The sequence below is a fragment of the Natator depressus genome, chromosome 16 (genome assembly GCF_965152275.1).
Source record: "Natator depressus isolate rNatDep1 chromosome 16, rNatDep2.hap1, whole genome shotgun sequence".
Classification (NCBI taxonomy): Eukaryota; Metazoa; Chordata; order Testudines; family Cheloniidae; genus Natator; species Natator depressus.
Window position 1 is genome coordinate 1910332 of NC_134249.1, and position 16444 is coordinate 1926775.

The window sequence follows — 16444 nt, forward strand, 5'->3', positions numbered from 1 at the left end:
CATTGTAGTTTCCTCAGGAAGTCGGTGGTGTCTCGAAGATAGGTAAGTACTTGGCACCATGCAAGGCACTGAATTTAGCCGTATGAAGTGGAAATCCATCAACTTAATGAAAAAACTCACACAGATACAGACAGACCTCATCTTCCCCTCCAAGTGCAAACAGATGGACATCATACCAAATGGACTGAAGGTAAAAAATCCATTGCAATTGACATACTACACTGACTAACACACACTCTCAAAGAAACTGAGGAACCACCTGATCAGCATCCTGTACAGCAAACAGGAGATCAAGAATGAGTTCTCAAAACTGGAGACTCTCATATAAAACATCATCCTGGCCACCATGGATGTAGAAGCTCTTTACACCAACGTTCCACATGTGGGAGGACTACAAGCTGTCAGGAACAGTATCCCTGATGAGGCCACGGCACACCTCATAACTGAGCTTTGTGACTTTGTCCTCACCCACAACCATTTCAGATTTGGGGAAAACTTATACCTTCAAGTCAGCGGCACTGCTATGGGTACCCGCATGGCCCCATAGCATGCCAACATTTTTATGGCTGACTTAGAACAATGCTTCCTCAGCTCTCGTCCCCAGCACTTCTCTACTTGCGCTACATTGATGACATCTTCATCATATGGACCCACGGGAAGGAGGCCCTTGAAGAATTGCACCTGGATTTCAACAATCTCCACCCCACCATCAACCTCAACCTGGACCAGTCAACACAAGAGATCCATTTTGTGGACACTACAGTGCAAGTAAGTGATGGTCACATAAACACCATCCTATACTGGAAACCTACTGACTGCTATACTTACCTACATGCCTCCAGCTTCTGTGCAGGACAGATCACACGATCCATTGTCTACAGCCAAGCCCTAAGATTTAACCCCATTTGCTCCAATCCCTCAGACAGAGACAAACACCTACAAGATCTTTATCAAGCATTCTTAAAACTAGAGTACCCACCTGGGGAAATAAGGAAACAGAATGACAGAGTGAGATAGGTACTCAGAAGTCACCTACTACAGGAGAGGCCCAACAAGGAAAGTAACAGAACACCATTGGCCATCATGTACAGCTCTCAGCTAAAGCCTCTCCAGCACATCATCAACGATCTGCAATCTATCCTGGAAAATGACCCCCCACTCTCACAAGCCTTGGGAGGCAGGTCAGTTCTCGCTTACAGACAGCTCCCCAACCTGAAGCAAATACTCACCAGCAACTACACACCACATCACAAAAACACTAACCCAGGAACCCATCCCTGTAACAATCCCCGTTGCCTGTTCTGTCCCCATTTCTACTCTAGTGACACCATCAGAGGACCCAACCACATCAGCCACACCATCAGGGGCTCATTCACCTGCACATCTACTAATGTGATCGATGCCATCACGTGCCAGCAATGCCCCTCTGCCATGTACATTGGCCAAACTGGACAGTCTCTACATAAAAGAATAAATGGACAGAAATCAGACATCAGGAATGGTAACGTACAAAAGCCAGTAGGAGAACACTTCCATTTCCCTGGACATTCAATAACAGATTTAAAAGTAGCTATACTTGAACAAAAATACTTCAAAGAGAAACTGCAGAGCTACAATTCATTTGCAAACTTAACACCATTAATTTGGGCTTGAATAGGGCCTGGGAGTGGCTGCCTCACTACAAAAGCAATTTTCCTTCTCTTGGTATTGACACCTCCTCATCAATTATTGGGGGTGGACCACATCCATCCTGACTGAATTGGCCTTGTGAACACTGGTTCTCCACTTGTAAGGTAACTCCCTTCTCTTCATGTGCCAGTATATCTATGCCTGTATTTGTAATTTTCACTCCCTGCATCTGAAGAAGTGGGGTTTTTTACACACGAAAGCTTATGCCATAATAAATCTGTTAGTCTTTAAGGTGCCACCGGACTCCTCATTGTTTTTGTGGATACAGATTAACACGGCTACTGATACATGGTCATCAACAGTAATTTATTTTTCAATTTATAAAATGCACCTATTGGCATATCAAAGTGTATGCACAAAAAATAAAATCCATGCGTTACAGCCTAGTGTGACACAATGTCATCTCAATCTCCAGTCTAAAAGAAGTTAATTATACTTTGTGTAGTTTGCCAGCCTTGTGACTTCCATGTCAGCATTTCTAGTGAGAGAGGTACTGTTAATGCTAATCTCTTTCCCTTCATGTGTTAAAACAAATTAAAGGGTATCAGACCTGTGAAGTAACAGCATTGAAACTAAAACAGGCTACCTTTACTGTGTAGCTGTTCTGTGTGTTGCAATGCTCAGCAACATCACAGCCTTTCAAAGGGGGAAGCAAAGTTTCTGCAAAGTGAAGGAAAGAAGAGATGATGGGATACAAGGAAAGCAGGGCTTTCACTTGCATCTCACCCCATGTAAATCTGAAATGAGTTAAAGTAAATAGTGTTAGTGTTGGGTTCCAGTGCCACAGGTTACCTTTGCTTCTGTCACTCACAGTGAAAGTAGCGTTCAAAGCCTTCTCAGAATGGATCAGTACAATTCCAGGGGGCACAGGGAGAATTACCCTTGGGGTCTAGTTCTGCTGGGTGAATTCCACCGTTAGGTGGTACTTAGGTTATCTTGCAATATTAGAATGCGAAAGTTGAACAGCCATGTTTTTGAAGCATGGGCCTGCCTGTATTGGCCCATTTAAACATGGTGATGGAATACGAGCCGTTAATCTTCTCCTTCTGTCCATCTGTAGGATGGCACTGAAGTGGTCGTTAAAGAAGTGCTGGCAGGGGACAGTGTCCACAGCCTCCTCAGCATTCTTGATGTTATCACGGTAAGTTCCTACGCGCGGGTGATTTTTCTGAGACCTTGTCATATATCAGTGCGCCTGTCAGAGCTATGCAGCCTTGGCACATTAGTGTTACATTTGTCACCTTGATTCTTTCCTGGCATCACTTTGGGTAGTGTGCCTCTCACCAATTAACAAGCCACATGCCATAATTGAAAAGCTCTCTGAGTGTACATTTGAATTGACTGTTTACGTGTGATTATTTCCTCACCTTTCAGCTGGTTGGCCTTTGAACCCCTCCCTGGGTTTCTTTCTTCTAGTTTGTTTAAAGCAAACAGACTGAACTTTGTTTTTCTTTAAGATGTTTGGTTATGTTTCCAGCACTTTAACTCTGGGAGAGGTAGCTACATGACAGCCATTGAAACCAGGAAGACCCCCTCTCTCGCCCTCCCCCTCGCCACTGCTGTAAATTTAGTTCCATGGTATATCAGTGACTAGGGAAACATGTATTTCCCTACATTGGGGGCTCAAATTAAGCCAAGTCCTATATTGGCAACGTGTTGAAAGTTACAAGTACCTAATTGGCATGGAGCAAATAGCAGCTACCTTTATTTTTAATAGGAAGGGGTGGCCTGTGCAGAAGACAAGTCCCACCATGCAGTGCTCCACCTGTAGCTGAGCTGCTTTCTGTGCAGAGGAAGCTGAAGCATTGCATGCTGGAGCCTGTAATACCAGCAGGGTGAATGAATCCCACAGAGGCTGAAGAAGAAGGTGGATGTGGGTCTGGGATCCTGTAGCCTGCAGGCTGCACTTTGACCACCCCATCCTCTCTTACACTTAGCATCATCAGCAGGACACCTGAATAAAACCCCACATCTTGCCATCTTAGGATGTGGGTGCTGTCTACAGTGTATGCATCCTGAAATACCTAGACAGAGCACATATAGCACCAATGATTGTACTGTGCCTGCATGACCTTGAGCAAGTCACCCCATGCCTGCAACTAATGGTGGCAAAGCTAGGATTAGGATCCACGGGCTCCTGGCCTTAGATGGTGTGGCCTATTTAATTACTTAGTCAATTATTTTTATCTACTCTAATTAAAAATAAATCTTTCAGTTGATAACATAGCAATTATACTGTGAAACAAGCTAATGACTTTCATCCTTTTTAATGTTGCTCATACTGCCAGTGACCATATATGGGTTGTACCCTTTAACTTGTTTTGCTTATACGCTGATGGACTGGCTGGTGAGATACTTTATGCTGATTGAAACAAAATGCATGCTACTAACTAGAATTCCAGGGGGGATTTTCTGGGCTATTGTGTGTATTACTACTGCACCTATTTAGGATTTGTTAAATACAAGGTGGTGAATTTGCCTCTTCCAGTAGTGCACAGGCATGTGAGTATTCATTGGAGGGTGTTGGAAGTAGAGGTGGAAACAGAGTTCAGTCGTCAAGCTCTGCTATTAATGATACTTGACCCTGTACCCTTTCTCTCGTGTTTGGGAGTAGCTTTCTATTAAGAGAAGCCACAGACTCTAAGTGCTGACGATCCTAACAATCCTGAAAGGTTTTCTGCTCACTACTTTTAGGCTGGTGAGTCCACAGTGCAATGCAGACATAAATATTTCTATTTCCATGGCTCCTACAATCAGCAGTATTCCACTATCTAGGCTTGGGCATGCTTCTCCTGTAAAGTGATGGCATGTCATTCAGGGCAAGCAGACAGGTTGATAAAAAGATTTATATTGTGTAAGTCTCAGTCCTGCTTTCAAATCCCCATTATTGGCTGACCTAGCAGTACCTCCATCTTGCTTACCTCCCTTCATAACCTGTAGTGAAAGCATTTTTCAAAGGGCGTGACCACAGAGATGCCAGTTGTGTGGCACACCAGCCAATATGCTCTTGGCTAAATAGGAACAATGCTCCTCTAGAAGACTATGATCACTCTGAATGGCAACCACAATCAAATGGCAAAACAATACAGCAGTTACAACTGTTACAAAGTTAGAAATAAGGATCTCTATTATTAATGATTTATTTATAGTACAGTAGGGCTGCAAGTGTGCAAGTGGTGCCACACAAAGCTACGGGAAGGCTTAGTCCATATCTAGAAGAACTTATAATGGAAGTAGATTTTCCACTGGAAAAGCGGCAGGTTACCCTGTTGAACTCACCTGTATGCCTGCCTTTTACAGACTAGGTCCAACCCCTTTGAATTGAGTGGCTGATTTTTGTTCTGTTTTTCCTCTTTGTTTTGTTCCTTGTTAATTTCACCAAAAGGAGTGGTATGAAACTGGCATCAAAAGACAAGAAGAGAGAAAATGACATTAATTGAGTTAGAAAAGTACAGAGAAACTGATTTATGGCATCCAAAAAAAGTGTTGAATGACACTTGTCAAATTTTTAGCTTTTTTTTTTTTTTCTCTTAAACTGAAAATCAGAAGCTGAAGTAGGGTTCACAACGATGTCAAACATTTTCCAGCTAATGGATGTCAGCAGGGAGATTTCTTAATGATAGAATATCGGCTAATGCTATAGCAGATTCAGCTGTGAGCTCCCTTGTTTAATTACGAGCTAACTCGTGTAACTAAACAAGGTTGGGCCTGGTCACTGCTTGGATGGGAAACCTGCAAGGAAAGCTCAGGGTGCTGCAGGGCGTGGTGACGCTTGTGGCTGTTGCGGAAAAGGTGATAAGAAGGGGCAGGTAGTTCAATTTAGCTGTCACTGTTCCCTCTAACAAACTCAGCTAATGCCTCTGCTGTGGAAGAGAGGCGCAGTCTGACTCTGACAAACTACATGTGTTTGGTCGGGAAAGAGAATACTAATGCTTCCCTGCAATGTTCCCGCTAATATTTTCCATCCATGTGTGGAATAAATTTTGTTATGTGCACCATATCGAGGTAATGTGCAGATGTATGCCACCAGTAGAAACAAAAAAACCTAGATATAATATATATTTAAAAAAAGTTACCATAGGGACAATTATTCCAGCCAGGACAGGTTAGGCATTTTAGAACTTGCCACTCAAAGAATTAAATTTAAGCGTAAGAGAAATAAAAATTATGAAATGCATATACTAGTCAAAATAAATAAAATAGCACACTTTGAAAGAAGTAACAACAACAATAATAATACAAGTATGTGTTGGGAGGTAAGTGTGAGAGACGCACAGTGTGTGTGTGTGAGTGTGAGAGAGAGAGAGAGACGTGTTTGCCCTTTAAGTACGCTGCCCTTTTAAGTAGATTGGCACTCACCAGTCTGAAGCCTGCTTGTTCAGACACAGCAGCAGCTGCTCCCTCCGTCCCACTCCCGAGCCCTGTTGTGTTCCCCCCTCCCCTCTCTGTGGAGATGGGGCAAAGAGGAAGAAGGGGGAGGGGGACACCCTGACATCAGTATCCCCCCTCCCTCCCCGCTCTGCGCAGCAAGCAGGAGGCTCCTGGGAGCATCTGGCCAGGGGCTCCAAGGGGGAAGGCAGGAGCAGCGCGGCAGTGGGGGGAGGGGCACCTGAAGTGCGCAGCCCATGATAGACTGCTGGGCGGCCGCGCAGCTGAGGGGGAACTTAGCTTCCCTGCCTGTTCCATCCACTGGAGCCAATGTGGCTTGTCCAGGTGGAGAGTTGCTCTAACCTGAGCCTTAGTGGGAGCACTGCAAGTGTTCTCTTCCATTGCATGTTGTACACCAGGCAGCCTAGGGACCAGCGAGTACATGGGAGCCTTGGGCCCTGGGCCCTGTCCTGTCTGGTGTGTCGGATGCAGAGGCAGAGCAGAGCTGCCACACTATGGCCTGGAGCATTGACTCCCCTCGCTGGTGAGCCACAGCAGGTCTGATGGTGGAGAAGGCAAGGCAGCTACTGCTTCCCTGCCTTCTCCTGGCTCTTCCCCCTCCCTTCATATTCCCACTCACTCACGCCACCTACATCGCTCTGCTCACAGCCTTCCTTCCCTCCAGTAATAGGGCAGCGTTCTGATGCTTAACAGAGTGTGGCTGACAACATTTCCCATGTCCACTGTCTCTCTTTGACATTCAATTTGGCAATGACAAGTTGTAGCAATAACATTAAAGCTTTAAAATGTCCAGCTTGACGGCTTGGCCTGTGTCTGAGAGACTGCACAGCTGAGCTGTGGGGTGAAATTTGAAGGCTGTGTTACACTTATGCTTCAGGTTAGAGGAACTCAAGGAAATATGAGGAAAACATAGAAGGGTTTCAGAACAGGAACATCTTAAAGTGTTTCCTCTGCAGAACCAACTATTTCTCTTCTTTAAAAAAAATAAAATAAAAAAAATAAAAATTATACCATGAAGATTTAAATATCTGGCCAAATTTGGAGGCTAAGTGAAATTTTTAAACGATAAAACAGAAGGATTTTACTGAGGTCACTAACAATGCTTCCAGGGTTAGTAATACTATAACCCAAGCTATTTCGTTCAGAGGTAGCCCACCTACACTCTGGAGCATTTTTCAGGGTTGTTTGTATTTTGAAGGATCTTGTCGTTCTCTTTGTTAAGTGGATTTGCAGAACTGGATCCAAATGACATTGCTGGCTAAAGTAGTTTTGATTTAATAGGGAAAAAAGCAAACCCTTAAACAGTTTCCAGCTCACAAAGAGGAAGACTGTTAGCAAGGGCCTCCATATAGGTGTGGTGGTGGCAGTGGGGAGCCCTGGAAAGTGAAGTGTGGTGGGAATCCCTCCTTCCAGCAGCATAGAAGTAAGGTAAGACTTTCTCTGTAATGTAGCATGAATCCAAAGTTAACATTGGAGGTTTTGTGTTGGAAGCACAAGATGGTCCAGTATAATCCATATTGACTAGTGTAAAAGGTACAAGGTACCTCTGAATTGTGAAGCGAGTCAGGCTCCATGGCCTGCTGATGCTTATGCACATTTCAAGTATATTGCCTTCAATTTATGTTTGAATCATTTAAACAACCCAGTAATGTTTAAACCTCACTTTGGAAACCAGCAAAACTAAGCGGGATCAGTGGAAAATGGGTGGCCCTCCCACCCTGGGCCAGCACAGATATGTGGCATTAGGGACTGAAATAGAGCTCTGCCTAGTGGGATCCTCTCCCTTGATTTAATTCTCCACGTGGCTTGGGATGGGATATCAAGGGGAACATAAGAATGGCCCTAGTGGGTCAGACCAAGGGTCCATCTAGCCCAGTATCCTATCTTCTGACAGTGGCCAGTGCCAGGTGCCCCAGAGGGAATGACTAGAACAGGTAATCATCAAGTGATCCATTCCCTGTCACCCATTCCCAGATTCTGGCAAACAGAGGCTAGGGACACCGTTCCTGCCCACCTATCCTCCATGAATGTATCTAGTTCTTTTTTGAAACTTGTTATGGTCTTGGCCTTCACAACATCCTCTGGCAAGGAGTTCCACAGGTTGACTGTGCGTTGTGTGAAGAAATACTTCCTTTTATTTGTTTTAAACTGGCTGCGTATTCATTTCTTTTGGTGACCCCTAGTGCTTGTGTTATGAGAAGTAGTAAACAACACTTCCTTATCTACTTTCTCTACACCAGTCATGATTTTATAGACCTCAATCATATCTCCCCTTAGTCATCTCTTTTCCAAGCTGAAAAGTCCCAGTCTTATTAATATCTCCTCATATGGAAGCCGTTCCATACCCCTAATAATTTTTGTTGCCCTTTTCTGAACCTTTTCGAATTCTAATATATCTTTTTTTTGAGATGGGGCGACCACATCTGCACACAGTATTCAAGATGAGGGTGTACCATGGATTTATAGAGAGGCAACATGATATTTTCTGTCCTATTATCTATCCCTTTCTTAATTATTCCCAGCATTCAGTTTGCTTTTTTGACTGCTGCTGCACATTGAGTGGATGCTTTCAGAGAGCTATCTACAATGATTCCAAGATCTCTTTCTTGAGTGGTAACAGCTAATTTAGACCCCATAATTTTATATGTATAGTTGGGATTATGCTTTCCAATGTGCATTACTTTGCATTGATCAACATTAAACTTCATCTGCCATTTTGTTGCCCAGTCACCCAGTTTTGAGAGATCCTTTTGCAGCTCTTCGCAGTCTGCCAGGGTCTTAACTATCTTTAGTAATTTTGTATCATCTGCAAATTTTACCACCTCGCTGTTTACCCCTTTTTCCAGATCGTTTATGAACATGTTGAATAGTACTGGTCCCAGAACAGACCCCTGGGGGCCACCACTATTTACCTCTCTCCATTCTGAAAGCTGACCATTTATACCTAATCTTTGTTTCCTATCTTTCAACCAGTTACCAATCCATGAAAGCACCTTCCCTCTTATCTCGTGGCAGCTTACTTTGTGTAAGAGCCTTTGGTGAGGGATCTTGTCAAAGGCTTTCTGAAAATCTAAGTACACTGTATCCACTGGATCACCTTGGTCCACATGCTTTTTGACCCCCTCAAAGAATTCTAGTAGATTGGTGAGGCATGATTTCCCTTTAATAAAACCATGTTGACTCTTCCTCAACAAATTGTGTTCATTTATATGTCTGATAATATTGTTCTTTATTATAGTTTTAACCAGTTTGCCCAGTACTGAAGTCAGGCTTACAGGCCTGTAATTGCTGGGATCGCCTCTAGAGCCCTTTTTAAAAAAATTGGCATCACATTAGGTATCCTCCAGTCATCTGGTACAGAAGCTGATTTAAATGATACATTACAGACTACAGGTAGTAGTTAAACTCCATCCTAATTCAGTCATCCCCTTGCCACCCACTATCCTGATTGCCTCTCTTGATGGAGCGGAGCCCCCTTCTGGTTGGGATGAAAGGGGGAGAGATGCTGGATACCCAGAAAAGGGAAACATTCTGATCCCAGTAATTCAGCAAACAATAATAAACTTCTCCTTACAAGGATAGTTTTGTGGCTGCTCTCCAGGGAACGTGCTTATGGACTTATTGATCTTTTTTGTTAATTCTGAAGCATTTTCTCAGTCCTGCATTAGTCCTCTTGTAAACCTTTCCCTAGCAACACAGACTTATCACGTGCTTGTTGTTAATTTTGCTGCTAATTACCCAGTAACCATCAAAGAACAGAATGTTTCCTGGGAGCTGATGGCTCAAGGGGAAACTAGATTAAACCCAGTGAAATGTCTTGTGTCAAGGTGGCTGTTGCCAATGTAAGTTCCAGTTTTTGGTTTTGTTTCTGGTATTTGTGCGTCTGTGCACAGTACCATGTGACTCATGTCTGATACTGCTTCAGCCAGTTACCAAGGCATTAATCGTGTTAATGCCCAGTACAGTAACCAGTTAGTACTGTTTTTCAATAGCCAATTTTAGTTATTGATGGGCTCCTGCTAACAGGGAGGAATGGGCTCTCTAGATCCAGCTGTGCTGATGATCATGAATGGAAACTAAGCTGTGATTAGGGAAATTCCTGTTGGAGCATTGATTTAGTATTTGCTTAACTAGCGAGAGAGAGACTGTCTGTGTGAGGTTCTGTGGGGACTAGAACCTGGAGCTGCAAGGTGCGGGACGACTGATATCACGCCACTACCTGACAGCTGTGATAGGGCTGTATGCATTATTGTGTAGACCCTATGGAAATAAACACCACCTCAGAAGGCCGGACAGACAGCTTCTCTTGTGGCCGCTGTTTGGTCCAGGTGTGCTATTTAAGCCCATGAGGAGATCCAGGAAGTGTCCATCCAATGAGGTGGACACCCCAGCAGTTGTAGCAATGGTCCTGTCTCTTGGCTCGCCCTTGGACTCATGGCTCCTGACTCCAGCTCTGGCCTTCAGCACTGTTTCTGGCCTCTGAGTACCACTGCTGTGTCCCCTAGGCACAAGCCCTGGTCATAACAGTCTGTGGCTGTGTGGATATATGTCTTTCTGTGGGGTTCTTTGTTTCCTAGCTGCTCTTAATCTTATCCTGGTATCTTTCATGTAACTTGACTTGTATGTGCCATAATGGCTGATGACTGATCATGCTGTTGAATCACTCACTCAGCTCACTGTATCATATGAACAAAACCCTTAATTTAATGCCAGGCTCTAGCAATCAGTCTCTCTTGATCTGTTCATTAATTTTACAGCATGTGGAGATGAGGCCCTATCCTAATGTCAGCAGATTTACTAATAGTTAAATGGTGATAAGAATAGATTTTTATTAACTAAGTGAAGTAGGAATGGAAAAATTAAGTAATGATTCATGAGCTGAAAATGTATTGTGTACTGAGCAGGTCATGAATAATTGACTGTTTTTTAGAATCTATCTATGTACCCTTTTCTCTTGCTAATCAAATATTAACACTTAGATGGGTGGCATTTTCCAGACTGCTAGTCCAATGCATATTTTACATAGTGCCACATTTGTCCTGAGTGATCCCAAAGGGCTTGACAAACTACATACGCATACCACCAAAATGTAGCTGGCTTTTGGGGAGAGGACAGACCACAGTATGCTGTAAAACAGTGAGCAAGAGAGGAATTACTAGCCAGGGGCAAATCCCTACTGTAATCAAAAAGTGCTATGCTACTGTTCACACTGGATACAAGGATTATCTTTTCAGGTCTCTCTGAAAGATTCTCTCTTGCCTGCCCCCTCCCACTCCACTTATGCTCACTAAACCACATGACACTCATTTTATCTAAGAAGGTTGAAAAGATGAGTCAACCCTGCTGAGGTTTGAACCTGTGGTTTCAAATAATTGTTCTGGGTACTTTTTGAAGTCTCAGGTTTATACTGCAAAATTGCCTATTTTTCATACACATAAATAAATAAATAAATATGGTAGCATAAAAGTTATTGACAAAGATAGGAGTAGTTAACATTCCACAAGAATGACTTAGAGAAGGGTGAGAAATCTGATGAGGGTTGGAGCAGAGGGTGGCTGTGTCACGGAGTCACCGGGCAGTGCTCTGGAACTACTCCTGACGAAGACCTTGGAGCATTCAGCATTCCCTTTTCACACTGTGTGCTTCTCACAGCGAGTCCGCACAGGCAGGGCTCCTGGAGAAGCAAGAGGGCCCTGGGCCCCAACTCCGCAGTCAGATGTGACTCTCAGCCAGCCAGTAAAACGGAAGGTTTATTAGACAACAGGAACACAGTCCAAAACAGAGCTTGTAGTTATAGGAAACAGGACCCCTCAGTCACGTCCATCTTTGGGGGCAGGGAAGCCAGACTCCAGCTCTGGGCCTCCCTCTCCAAAACCCCCTCTAGCCCCTCCACTGGCCTTTGTCTCTTTCCCAGGCCAGGAGGCCACCTGATCTCTTTGTTCTCCAACACCTTCAACTTGCACCTTTCAGGGGAGGGGCCCAGGCCATCAGTTGCCAGGAAACAGGGTGTCGGCCATTCTCTGTGCAGACAGCAACACACTGGCCCTCTGCTCTGCAACAATCACACACCCTTATCCCAGCCCTTAGACGCTCAAGAAAGACACAGGGGAAACCGAGACACCCAACAGCACTCAGCGAGAATGTTAAGAACAGTCCCACTTTGTCACAGGCTGTAAAGATGGAATCTGAAGCTATGACTGGAAAGTCAATTTTTCATTATGACGGAGACTTAGTGAAATGGATTTAGCAAGGTGATGAGCAAATGAGAGTACGTAGAGGGATGTAGCTATTATACTGGATCAGACCAGCAGTGATCCATCTAATCTAGTGTCCATTTCTTCATTGGCCAGTACCTGATGTTTCAGAGCCTAGAGGCAGATGCAAGAAGTCCATAATGGGTAACTGAAGGCAGCTATTCCCCAAGGGAAATTTTCTTCCTAAACCCCATTAGTTGTTGGTTTTATCAATCCTCTAGAGGAAATATCTTCCAGAGTCTGGACAGACTCTGATCACAGAAAAGGTTTTTAGCTTGTTCATAATTACCTGTGACAGTGCAGAGGTGAGCCTGAACTCTGATTACTTGGAGGTGAATTAGTGCCCCAGGAGAAGCTTATTGGGAAAATGATCTAATCAGGCTAGTGGTCTGGGTGGGGTAAAAACTTAATTATTGTCCCCATCAGCCCTGGGCTGATAAAAGGCACAGGAAGGATTGACATGCAGGGAAGAGAGGGAGGAATAGGGCTAGCTAAGCCTAGCTATACAGAGGTCTCAGAAGGGAGATCTCTCTTCCCCTCAGGTCCTGCTGAGAGGGCCTAAAGCTCAGCAAAGATTATAAATAAGTGGGAGCCTGGGGAACTGTGGTGATATTGGTGAAGGGGAAATAGAAACAAAGTGTCCCTAAGAGTCTAGGGTGACCAGACATCCTGTTTTTAAAAGGACAGCCCTGTATTTAAGCCCTCCTGCAGGTGTCCTGACTTTTTCTTAAAAATAGGCAAGTTGTCCTGTATTTTCTGTCTTCCCTCTCCTCCTCGCATCAGTACTGACAGGTTCTGCTGCTGGCTGGAGCCCTGCTCGCCAGCTGCCAGGGCCGGCCCACAATTTTGGCACCTGAGGCAGGGAGCTCAAATGACGCTCCCATGTCCCCTCGCTTGGGCCAAAACTTTGAAAGGTCTCAATTCTGCCTTCTTCCTGTTCTACTCCTCTCATGGTACTGCTCTGCTACCTACCCCGATAAAGGAGAACTAACAACTTAAAATGCCTTGTTCAAAAATTTTAAGTAATACTTACATTTGCTGTTCAGGCGTTTGAAAGTTAACTTTTCTTGTCTGCATAGTAAACACTGGCTTTTTTATCTGTTTGACTAATCAGTGGTGCTTTCTGTGCCTTCTTGGTTGCAAAGATTTGAACTGCTTCCTGAAGGTCCACAGTCTGGGCCAGCTCATGCTCTATTGAGATGGTTGCAAGGCCGACCAGCCTCTCCTGTGTCATTGTGGAGAGTAGATGTCTTTATTAACTTTTATTAACTGCCAGCTTCTCCACTATCAGCTGTTACAGGAAGTGTTAGAAGTATGCGCAGAGCAACAAAAGCATTTGGAAAGAGGGTGGTCATCTTATTTGTGCATGTATATTCCAGAACAGCCTTTGGAGTTGAAATGTATCTTGAAAGGGCTTTCAGTTCATCACCTAAATCACTCGCATCAATATCGCGCATGTCATCATCTGTCAACACTGTCTCTAGTGCCCTGCATTGCTGGTGTAGGTCGTCTTCGGGTATAGTGAGGAGTTTTGGAATATCATACAACATCCCAAATGTATTGCTGTGTTCCTTGAGCTGCATGAAACGTTCTTCAACTGACTGTATTGCACAATCTAGCACCTGGTTAAAGAATCCAACTTTGAATTATTGTTTGGGGTCTCTTATGGGATTATCCTGTGTCTCGTAATCAAAATGTCGTCGTCTTCGGTGACTCTTGTATTCTTGAATGGGTGGGAAAATAGCTTCAGTGTGAAGTTCTTCTGCCAATTTCTGTGCACTCTTCAGAACGTTTTGAAGTCCCTCATCTGACTGGTAAGACTGTAGGTCTGACTTTGCTTTGTCCAGTTGTTCCATTGCTCCAGATATATCCAGGTCAACACCTTGGGGTCTCTTGCTTACAACATTTATTTCAAACAGTATGTCATGCCACAACACTAAGCCACACAGAAACTTGAAGTTATGTATGTTTCTGGTGATTCCATTTCCCTCTGCCACTGTTCTCCCATGAACAGTTCCTGTCATAGCATTATCCTCCATAATGGCAACTATGGCATCATCTATCTTCCCAATTTGGGTTTGATAGGCTTTATCGCCTCCACTCGACTTTCCCATCATGTGGCACTCAGTGGTTTCAGTGTCAGAGAGGATGTTTCCAGATGCTGCTTCAAAATTTGCCATCGATGAGTTGATGCAGAGAAAAACACATAGATGCTTTGAATTACATTAAAAAATTCAGCAGCCTCACTAGAAGCTGATGCTGCATCACTGACCACCAAGTTCAATGAATGAGAACTGCATGGGACAAAAAAAGCTCGAGGGTTTAACTCTCGGATCCGTGTCTGCACTCCTCTGTTCTTTCCTCTCATGTTGGCACCATTATCGTAGCCCTGACCTCTCAAGTCAGCTATCGCAATTCCCATATCTTCCAGCTTTTTAAGAAGCACATTTGACATACCAGCTCCTGTAGTATGATCAATGTCAGTAAATTCTAGAAAATGCTCTCTGACAGTCACCATTGCAGGGACATTTTCGCTAGGTTCTGTTGTTGTTACAAAACGCACCATTAAAGTTATTTGTTCTGTATGGCTAATGTCAGGTGTGCAGTCCAGAATAACATCTTGCCGACTTCAGATCTGCCACAATCTTCTGTTTGACTTTTGTTGCCAGTAACTGTATGATCTCATTTTTAGTTGTTTTTCCAAGGTAGTGGTGTGTGTACATTTCTTGGGTGGTGACTCTTCTTAGATGCTCCTGGAGTACAGCATCAAACTCAGCCTTCAGCTCCACAATTTTAAGGAAGTTTCCATTGTTTGGCACATACAGCTGATCTGAAGTGCCACGCAGTGCTAGGTTTTGGGTAGCAAGCATCCTCACAATGGCAATGAGTCTTTTCAGAACATTTTGCCAGTAAAGAGACTCTGATGCAATCTTCTCTTGATGCTGATCATCTATGGTGGCCTTTAACTTTAGTCTCATCTCAAGCTCTTTCCACCTATGGAATGCTCTCTGGTGATTTGCTGCCTTCTCATGGCATGCCAGTTTTCTAGCCAGATTTTTCCAGTCCTTTGTTCCTGTAGAACCCAATGTGGCTGTAACATTAGACTGGAAGAGTTTGCAACAAAAACAGTATGCAGCATTCTGGGTTTGAGTACATAAGCCATGGCCTCTCCATTTTGTCACCATTGGGGATTTCACACCAGTAATGCGTTGGATGGAAACTTCTGTATTCATTGTCTTTGGGGAACATGAAGTTTTTCATTTCCTAGTACTGCATGGGCCACACAAAGTCCCTCAGGCTCAAGTGGGTCCACAGTCCTGGGTCATCTAGACTTAAGGAACTAAACTCAGCAGCAGCTGTTTCTTGCACCTCCACCACACTCTTCTCTGATCTACGCTTTTCTTCAGGAACGTGCATGGTTACATCCATTTGGGATGGAGATATGGATGCTGCAGTAGCTGCCAGGTCACCTGCACTCTGACTAACTGGAAGATCAGGCATCTCCTCACCACTCACATCCTCACTGGGGCCGGAAGGCTCACCGTGAACATTTGTTTCTATTTTCAGAGTGGTAGCCGTGTTAGTCTGTATCAGCCAAAATAATGAGGAGTCATTGTGGCACCTTAGAGACTAACACATTTATTTGGGCATAAGCTTTTGTGGGTGAGAACCCACTTAAAATCATAGAATATCAGGGTTGGAAGGGACCTCAGGAGGTCATCTAGTCCAACCCCCTGCTCAAAGCAGGACCAGTCTCCAACTAAATCATCCCAGCCAGGGCTTTGTCAAGCCTGACCTTAAAAATTTCAAAGGAAGGAGATTCCACCACCTCCCTAGGTAACCCATCCAGTGCTTCACCACCCTCCTAGTGAAAAAGGTTTTCCTAATATCCAACCTAAACCTCCCTCACTGCAACTTGAGACCATTGCTCCTTGTTCTGTCATCTGCTACCACTGAGAACAGTCTAGGTCCATCCTCTTTGGATCCTCCTTTCAGGTAGTTGAAAGCAGCTATCAAATCCCCCCTCATTCTTCTCTTCCGCAGACTAAACAATCCCAGTTCCTTCAGCCTCTCCTCATAAGTCATGTGTTCCAGTCCCCTAATAATTTTTG

At 44.2% G+C, this 16444-nt stretch overlaps 1 protein-coding gene across 2 annotated transcripts in view; it reads left to right on the forward strand.

Moving 5' to 3' along the window:
- PNPLA7 (patatin like domain 7, lysophospholipase) overlaps positions 1-16444 on the forward strand; it is a 400735-nt gene that overhangs the window by 55412 nt on the left and 328879 nt on the right. For both annotated transcript variants that reach the window (XM_074973884.1, XM_074973883.1), the window contains exon 9: positions 2750-2830. In XM_074973884.1, the coding sequence (XP_074829985.1) occupies positions 2750-2830 (81 nt within the window). The remainder of the gene's footprint in view (positions 1-2749; positions 2831-16444) is intronic.